The sequence below is a fragment of the Poecilia mexicana genome, unplaced genomic scaffold (assembly GCF_051168715.1).
Source record: "Poecilia mexicana isolate PSO_F unplaced genomic scaffold, ASM5116871v1 scaffold_21, whole genome shotgun sequence".
Classification (NCBI taxonomy): Eukaryota; Metazoa; Chordata; class Actinopteri; order Cyprinodontiformes; family Poeciliidae; genus Poecilia; species Poecilia mexicana.
In genome coordinates this window covers 12,512,935-12,522,779 of record NW_028263390.1, presented here as the reverse complement: position 1 = coordinate 12,522,779, position 9,845 = coordinate 12,512,935, and the positions used below count along the sequence as shown (strand labels likewise).

General features: G+C 38.6%; 1 protein-coding gene across 1 annotated transcript; it reads left to right on the top strand.

Annotated features, from left to right (window-relative positions):
- The first annotated feature begins 569 nt into the window (after nucleotides 1-569).
- LOC106919673 (sphingosine-1-phosphate phosphatase 1) lies at nucleotides 570-9,268 on the top strand. Its single transcript, XM_014990203.2, has 3 exons — nucleotides 570-1,994; nucleotides 5,782-5,871; nucleotides 6,872-9,268. Exons 1-3 carry the CDS (start codon nucleotides 1,335-1,337, stop codon nucleotides 7,421-7,423), a joined length of 1,302 nt encoding a protein of 433 aa, XP_014845689.2. The 5' UTR covers nucleotides 570-1,334; the 3' UTR covers nucleotides 7,424-9,268.
- The last annotated feature ends 577 nt before the right edge of the window (nucleotides 9,269-9,845 follow it).

Here is a 9,845-nt window from a genome sequence, read left to right as displayed (position 1 = left end):
GCTTTGAGATATAAAAAACAATTGTTTTTTATATCAAAACAATTGTTTGATATAAAAAGGATAATTAAATAAATAACACATACATATTAGTTTACGGAAAAAAAATCTATAGCTTTTATTTGTTTTAGTGAACATGTCAATGTACTTTGCACTCATTTCTCATTGTAGAGTTTATGGTAAGCATAAGGATTTTTGTTGTGGGAGTGGGAGGTCAGACACACACCGCCTCCCCCGCCTCACCCCGCACACACTCCTCCACACACATGCAGCGCACAAGGCATTTATGTTGCGAAACCTCTGACTATACCGATTTCGGGACTGTAGAGACATTTACGTGCACATTTTCCAATTTCAAACTTTGAAATGTAAAATTCTAAGTTAAAATAAAATGCCTAATTACACCACATCAATTGACCAACAAACCAACCTGCTTCAGATGGTTATACTTGGAAAACCTGGTTGTTGGAGATATTGATAAAACTTTGAAAAATCACTGTTTGTGACACTATCAACAATAATAATGCAAATATACACTGCTAAAAATATTCATCTTTAAGTGTTGCATTATTCAGGCAATCAACACTGACATGTTAAATGCTTTTTTAATTTTTATTTTCTTCTTTTTTTGGTGGTAACTCAAAATACAAAGGAATAAATATTACATCTTATTCCTGTTTTTTAAACGTTGCCACGTTTAGAAGGAGAGCACTTCTTTGAGGTTAAGCAGTAGAGTAATATATGAACTGCACCCATAAAAAAAACTTGTCAAATCCTCTGTCCCAGCGCAAAGCTTGCAAGCTAGTCTGTATTTCCATTGTTTGGAACTTTTTTTTTTTTTTTTTTTGTTGGAACATTGAAGTTAAACAAGTAACACATGTTTGGTAAATGAACACTTTAATAATTTAACCAACATAGACAGTGTGTGAGAGAACTATACCCACTGTGTGTTATGTGATAGACGTCCAGCAGGAGGCGGTGCTTAAACACTTTGGAGAGTGACCAACAGAAAGTAACGCCAGAAAAAGAAGAGGAGCATAAACGGTCCCAGCGGTTTGACGCAGTTAGTATCTATGAACGCATCGCACTGTAACTAATGGTTAACTGTTACGGACTTTGGATGCCGGTGTCTCTAATAGGACCACGCCACCGAACAAAGTCGGTATTTTAAATGCCGAGAGCAGGACTTAAGAGAGGTATTCCGCACCGGTCTTCCTGCTCAGAGCGGTTTTTTTTTTTTTCAAAAGGGACCATAGTTACCATAGTTAGCTTTCCCGATGATGAATTACAACTGAAAACAAACTGTTTTGTGTAACGAAAAATAAGTATTTATAGACATGGCGAACGTTGCTGTAAATAAGTTTGTAGAGATTTGTAATTATCTCCAAGACCCCATCCATGTCGCCAGGTTTCAAAATTTCTGCGGCGTTAAAGGGACATTTCCGGAGAAGCGGACCCAGCCGGACAGCGGGCAGCCGGACCCGGACGCTCCGGGACTCAGACAGAGGGTCCAGCAGAGCGCGGATGAAGATGTGGGGAACGGGGATATCTCCTTAGCTCAGGTTAACGGGAATCAGGAAGAGGACACGGCCAGGCCCAATGGTCCAAAAGCGGCAGAGACCGTCAGAGCGCCCCTCCGGAGGAACTCCCTGACCGGGGATATGGGTCAGGAGTTCCTGATCCAAAACAAGTTCCTCTTCTACCTGTTCACCTTCGGGACAGAGCTTGGCAACGAGATGTTCTTCATCGTCTTCTTTCCCTTCCTCTTCTGGAACATCGACGCACTGGTCAGCAGGAGGCTCATCGTGGTCTGGGCCTGGAACCTGTTCGTGGGACAGTCTACCAAGGACATGATCCGCTGGTCCCGACCGGCCTCCCCTCCCGTGGTCAAAGTGGAAGTCTTCTACAACTCAGAGTACAGCATGCCATCCACGCACGCCATGACGGGGACAGCCATACCTTTCTGTCTCTTCATGCTGACCTATGGACGGTGGGAGGTCAGTATGTTCGTTTGTTTCACATTCAGGGTGAGGATATTATCAGTGGGAACTAACGATAGCAGATGCTTCAGGGAAAGGATGGTGTTTAATGACCGTTATGTCCAGATAAGAACAGCTCCAGTTTGAAGCATCATGGAACCTGCAGACCACCAAGGGCCACTCAAAGGTTCACTGGCCTCTTGCTTTAGTTTAAATTGCTGAAGGTTTGTTTTTTTTTCATCTAAAACCTTCAGCTGACTAATTAGGTCAGGGATCAGTTCAGTTCCTCTTTTATCACAGAAATATCCTCACTTATTAGGCTCTGACTTCTCAACTTGCTTTGCTTTTTCGGTAACACTTTATTTGACGGGGTGTGCATAAGACTGACATGACACTGTCATAAACATGACATAACACCTGTCATGAAGCTAAAGAAGTCTTTATGAATGTCTATGACTGTTGTCATGCAGTGTCATTCGGTAAATAATGATACTTTTAATGCAAAGTTGCTCCAAATGTTGCATTAAAAGTCCATTAAAAGTGCCAACTTTGCATGAGTTTGTAAATTATGATAATTTAATGCAAAGTTGGCATTTTTAATGGACTATTAATGCAACTTTTAGAGCAACTTTGCATTAAAAGTATCATTATTTACCAAATGACACTTCATGACAACTGTCATTTAAGCATTCATAAAGACTTCTTCATGTTCATGACAGGTGTTATGTCATGTTAGAGTGTCATGTCAGTCTTATGCACACCCCTTCAAATAAAGTGTTACCGCTTTTTCTTTAGATTCTAAACTTTTTACATTGGAATATAGTTTTTAAAACACAATTTTTAGAATTGCTTGCAGCCTGAACACAAAATAATTATCTACTGTTCACTATTAACATTTTTGTCACAAATGGAGATGTAACATTAGTTTGCCTGGAGATGTGGGTAACCCAGTTTTCTGTTGATCAGTGACTGGTGGGGGAAAATACAGAAAAACCTCTTTCTGTATGAGCTAAATGCTTCAGAACAAGAACTTTCCCCCCCCCATTTTTGATCTAAAAGTGCATAAACCAACAGCATGTACTTAGTCTAATGCATTTGACTTTCACTTTAGGAGAAATCAGATTAAGGCTAGATATGCTTTTGTGTATAAATGGGGAGAATCTTGTAATTTCTTTCATAAAGGTTGCCATATTCATTAATGCTGAAATGCTACAAACGGTCCTAGAAATATAATTTTATACATTTGTTGTCTTTTGTCAATGTATTTATATACCTGTTTATTTCCATTGGTATCGAATGTTTTTATAGGAATTAAGGAGACATGCTTAAGAAGGAATCTCAAAAGGTTTCCTGGCGTATTTAAAAAATAAATATTCTGAAGGATGCAGCGTGTTTTCTCTTCAGGCCGTCCCAGCAGGGTTATCTGATCAAAAATAACTGAAAGCAGCTAATCCCAGTTTACCTTCTGTCTTCAGTCATAAAGAATACCTGTGGAAAAGAAGCTTAAAGATGACGAAAAATTGAAATCTCTTCTCATTTGTATGAGAAGCAAATCCTGCCCTGTTGAGGCCGACCAACAGGTTGTCTTAGTGGTTATTATTTAAACTCACTTCACTGCATTCTATTCAATGTGACTGGCAGGAAGAGAACGTTTCGTCATTTCCTACAATTGAAAATCATGACCGGTTAGTCCGGCCATGATTCTGTTGAGGTTTTCATAACAGTTCAAACAATAGCAGTGCTCAAAGAAAGGAACTGTTCTTTTTAACAATTCTACACATTAAGTGCGTTTTTAGCCCTGCAATGAACTGGTGGACTTGCCTGGGCTGTAAGGAAAACGGTGTTTGGGAAATGGATGAATGGATGGATAAAAGTAATTTTTTGCGTATTAATAATAAATGAGAGGAAGGTTTGATCTATGTAGGCATGCTTCTTAGAAACAGATCGCCCAGAACGTCAGACACGCCTCTTCTTCTTATTAATGCTTACCTGTTTGTTTAAGCTTGCTCTGCACAGCCTGACATTTGGTGGATATATTTTCCAATAAGAAAACTATTTGAGAACCGTCTCAAAACATGTGCTTTACCATTTCCCCTTGGCGGTTTCTTGCTAAATTATTTGCTGACATGCACACTCGTGCTGATAAAACCCCCTGACAAGCGTAAAGATCACCCACGCAGGAGGAGACAGGCGGAGGCAGAAGCTGTTGGAGTTCAGTGGGAAGAGACATAAAAGGGAAGTTTGGGGGGGGGGGGGGGGGGAGAGAAGCAAACGCACTGGAAAGTTGTGCTGTTTGTTTTTTGGGGTGTAGATGCAGAAAATACATGCCGGGAGATAAAGCACGAGGTCATCAGTAGGAAGGAAAAGTTCAAGGTTTTATAGTTAAGGAATCTGTTGACTGGCTTTGAACTGGCCAGACGCAGCTGTCCTGGTTGAACTTTCTCTGCTTTCAAGTGACTGATGTGGACACGGCAAACGAGTTAAGGAACCAAAGAAGAAAAAAAAAAAAGACAGACAGCGGATTTTAAAGCTGTAAAGGGAAACGAACGCACATCACCGCTGCCACCTGGCACTTAATTTATGAAGCGAGTAAAATATTCCACTGAAAGCGGGATAGATCTTCAAGAAACAAGATGAGCACTCACTAACGTCCATTACATGAACAAATGTGAGTTTATAGGTAAAATGATTCAGGTCTTTTATTGAGCAGCTGATCTCATCATTATTATTTCTCTGTAGCGATTTAAACTGTTTATTTTTCTTCTTTCTATAGAAATGTGTCTCCAACTCTGAAATAGCTTGAAAATCCTAACTTTTTTTTTTTGTTTGTTTGTTTTCAGTGCAACTGGTAGTTTCTGCATAATTATAACAATAATTAATTTTATTTATAATGTCCTTTACATCAAATTGAGATGGTCTGCACCATCAGCAGGCAGAGCGCGTGAGGTGTCTTGCCCAAGGACACAAATGACGAGGGCTGGCAGAGCGGGAATTGAACCGACGATCCACCGATTGTAGGGTGAACTCATACAGCTGTTGCAACAAATTTTCAATATAAATTTCCAATCATAATGTAAATCTGAGTCGCATCCTGTCAGCGGTGTTTGTCAGCTCTCCTCGTGATAAGGAGACGTTGCAAACCTGTGTGCCAACACGCATGTATGAATCCCTGCACCAAACAGACACACACACACACTCTGCCACCTTGCAATCCACCCTACTGCTGCCTGTATGACACTTTTCTAACGTTGTTCTCTGACATTTAAATAACATTCAATCTTAATGACTCAAACACTATCTATACCTCAAGAATTGAGCAGTGCGTTTCTCTGAACTTTATCTCAAAATGCTATCAGACTGTTGCTAAATGCCATAACCTTTATCTTTTTCGCAGAACTTTCTTAAACAAGCGATGACTTGTGACTGGGAGTCATTGTTAGAATGCTGACGTCGCTCATTTGACTGAACGCACTGCGGACATCCCTCCTCACACAGTGACCTCTGCTTAGTTTCTTACCTTGACAGAAATGAACCAAATATTCAGAGTCTTTAGAAGATGCCAAGGGTGGCAAGATGACCATATGGCAATATATAAAAATCTCCATTCTGCTATCAGTGTCCCGTTATCATTGCTGCTGTCCTTTCAGCGTCTTGCTGTGACACGTCGGGAGAAACCCTGATGGCAAAAACCACAGCCACAATACTTGCGTTTCTATGGGATTACCTGTTTTAATCTATGGTGATTTCGATGAGATTACCTGTTTAATAATGTGCTGTTTTAACCTGTGTGTGCTCTCTTCTGCAGTACACCTTCCTGTTTGGATTGTCTGTGGCTCTCAGCTGGAGCCTCCTGGTCTGCGTTAGCCGGGTCTACATGGGCATGCACTCTGTTCTGGTGAGGTGATTAAATAATTACATTAAAATGAAACTGATTCCTGACATGCCCATTGTCTCCCATCAGCTACTTACGCCGAAGTCCCAGTTCTTAAAGATACATTACAAGTGCGGCCTTGAACTTCTGTGGTCTCGACTCATGAGCTGGTTGTAAACAATAGAAACATAATCTGCCGTCTGGAAAAGTTAAATCGGCTTCAGCTCTCATGAATGACCCACTTGAGTTCTTCGCTTTTATTTGAAATATATTACACTCTTGGGGAAAATTGCTCAAATATGAAATCAGGGTTAAATTGAGAAGGTTTTGCCTTGACTTAAGCTTTGTTTGTGGAAGCAGGATAAAGCCTCCAGGAATGGCAAACACTGATTCATGCAGAAAAAAAAAAAAAACTTTACTGTGGTGCCTCTTCAGTTGTTACAGTTCCTTATCTTTTTGCTTTGCACAAGCTACAAATGAATCTTTGCACAGAACTCCAGTTTATCTCTTTAGTTTGGGTTTAAGTTAGAGCTGCAGAATATATCAAGTCAGTACTGATCACTGGCATATTAATATGTGCTGCACACAATCACAAAGGACTGCTTGGATGCAGTATTTGGCAGCGTTATTAGTTTTATATATATTTGAACTTTATCTGTGCTTAGTGCTTGATAACACTGCATTGCTCCTAGAACATGATTATAAACATATTAAAGCCTGTAGATAATGTTGGATCCGGTGGTGCGACCTCAGAAGCTGCAACCTATCAGCTGATTTGTAGATATATTGGTTATCTTCTGCATTGTCCAATAGTACAACAGGTTAAGACATCAGATCCTCACCTGATTTTTTTTTTCTAGAACTTTTTACTACCAATGCTGAAATAACAGGGGAACATAGCGCCTTCTTCAGGGCGGAAAGCATCATTGTTTCTTTTGTGATTTTTTTTTTTTTTCAGGATGCTGAGCTAATGCTTGCAGTTTTGACTGACTTGTTCTTTTTTTTTTTTTTGTCTGTTTTACAGGAAGTGATCACTGGCTTCCTGTACAGCCTTCTGGTTCTCGCCTTCTTCCAGCCGACCTTGGACAAGATCGACAACTACTACATGACGGGCCACTACGCTCCTCTCGCCATCGTCTTGTCACATGTGAGCCTGGGACTCGTAGCGTTCTCTCTGGATTCGTGGAGCACCTCCCGCGGCGACACCGCTCAGGCTCTCGGCACCGGGGCCGGTGCCGCCCTGGCTTCACATGTGAACTACCAGCTGGGTCTGCTGAAGGATCCTCCGCTGTCCTCGCTGCCGCTAACTCTGCCGCCGATCACCACGGGTCTGGTGTTGCGCTCCGTGCTGCGCTTCGTCATCGGCGTGGCCATCCTCCTCACCACCAGAATGGCCATGAAAGCAGTGACTATCCCGTTCTTGTGCCGACTTTTCGGGCTGCCGCCTGACGACGTGAGGCGGGCGAGGCAGCAGATGAAAGTAGAGCTGCCGTACCGTTACATCGTCTACAGTGTTGTAGGTTTTGTTTGCGTCTGCTTTGTGCCTGTCCTCTTCTGGATCTTAAACCTTGCCTAAGTTTTCTATGCAAACTGTTTGGACATTTTGACGGACGATGCCATTTGGGAATCTGCTGCTCGTTCAGGCAGAACGCAAGTTGTTTCCGGAGCGACCGAAGCATAGTTAAAGGATGAAGCTGATATTTGGGTAAATAAATCCAACCAGAAAACCACAAAGGGATGTAATTATATCAAATGTTGTCTCAGCCAAAGAAAATCTAAAAAAATAAAATAAAACACAGTAAACCCCAACAATAAATTAAAAATAAATCTTCCTTTTGTCCTAAGAATCTATATTTAAATACATGTGGCCCACTGAAGCACTCGTTTATTTTTTTAAAGATGCATAATCTCTCTTTAATTATTAGTTTTTTACTTAGTGATGCATTTCTAATTAAAAGGAGAAACCTGATTTACCTTCATCTATGACATTGACCTACAGAAACACTGGCAAATCACAATTTCTGTTTTATTTTTTAAATAATTTAAAAATATAGAAGAAATGTGCTGCAAGATATGTTTTTTCATTCCAACAGAAAATGAAAGAACCATTTCCTTCATTTTCTGTTATGTCATTCAGTTGTTATTCTGTTCACAGACTGAAAACGGTGAGCTTCTTGTTCTGATGCAGTTAATGAAAGGGGAAAATATGTTTTTGGTTTTTTTGTCTGACATGGCGATTTCTTATTAGAAATTATCAAAGGAAAATTGGACAATTCTGATCTCTGGTCAATAGATTGGTGGATCTTTTTTATTTTCTTTTTATTAATTCACATCTTTCACCACAATTATCGACAAACATCTGCCTCTCGTCTTTTCCATTCTGCCGAATAGCTAACTGGCTTTCATGCCAGTAAATGCAGAGTGCACTGTAAGTGAAAGAAAGTGCAGTATTTGTTTCTAACTTTTAAATATCTGAGCAAAGAAAACATTCAGTTTAAGACAATAGTAAAAACAACTATTGCTATTTATTAACATGCTTAGCCTCTGTCCTTCAGATGTAACAATTATTATATCAAAAACAATATCACGGCCCTTTAAAGATTTCCATATTGTCAAGGCGTTTAGATTTCAACTGGGCCTTCAACGTGTATTTCAACAACTACGTGTTTCAAATGTGTTATAATGGTTTTGAGTTCACTGTTGAAGACCCTATTTCACATTTCCAAAGGTTGTTAAAATATCCAGCTGTATTCTTTTAGAGATTCATATTTTCAAAATAATTCAAACCACAGGAGACATTGTGGCAGATCTCATTTGCGGCAGTGTTGGAAGTGAATTTTAAAAGTATTTAAATGCTCATGCATCAGGGACCTTCATTATTGGTTTTTGACTTTAACGTTTTTGTGTTGTGTTTTAGTATTTCTACTGATTATTTAGCCCAAATATAAGTACACTCAGAAATAATCATTTGGAGAAATAATAAACATTTTTTTTTTTTGATAAATTACCTGAATTTTTGCTTTTGCAACAAGTAATCTGTAAAATTGTTTCTTATTTATTGTTTTGGTTTCCAAAGGCATCTCATCTGACATTTATAAACTGCAATATATAACAACTTTGACTCTACTTTTGCTGTTGATATGACTGTTTGTATTCTGTTGTAGAGTAGGTTAATTCTGGTATTAAAACCAATATATCCCTTTTCATATGTAGATGGTTTTCCATCATCAACTCTTTCCTTTTATACCAGAACAATGCACATTAACTCGGAAACAATGAAAAAAAAAAATGTTTTTTTTGTTTGTTTTTCTGTCATATATGTTCATATGTGCTCTTATTTGGGGCTAAATTGGTATCTGTTAAGGCATCATACTTCGTACTTTCAAATATAATTATTCATTAACAAATTCAAACAGATAAATACTTTTCCAAGTCTGTTTTTTTTTTAAAATAAACTTTGACATACTTACATCCATAATACATATTACATATGTTAGAACATTGTAAAGGACTGATCGATGTTTAACTTAAGCTATAGGTGTGTCTTATATATGTATTTTTCTTCATTCAGCAAAGTTACTCACAAGTCAGACTCAAGGTCAGAGCATCCAGAATCTTTACTCAAGTAATACTTACCTAAGTTCAGGTAAAAAGTACAGTTTAGTAAAATTACTCTTAAAAAATATTTTTTGTCTTAATGTGACTGAGTAAATGCTAGTTACTACCTACCTCAAGGAAATGTCTACAAGAAAATATTCACTTGCATCTGTCTATATCTTGGGACATTTAGGTGAATATTAATAATTATTGTTAAATTATTAATTTGCACAAATTTAAGTTATACGTTTATTTATTATATTATATACTTTTATATTTTTTCTAAGCAGTTATACAACTATTTTTTTACTGTGCTCTTTTACTATGATATCAACAAATATTTTATATTACTATTTTCAAAAATATCATGCTAAACTTTTATTTCGAAAAACCGAAGAGGA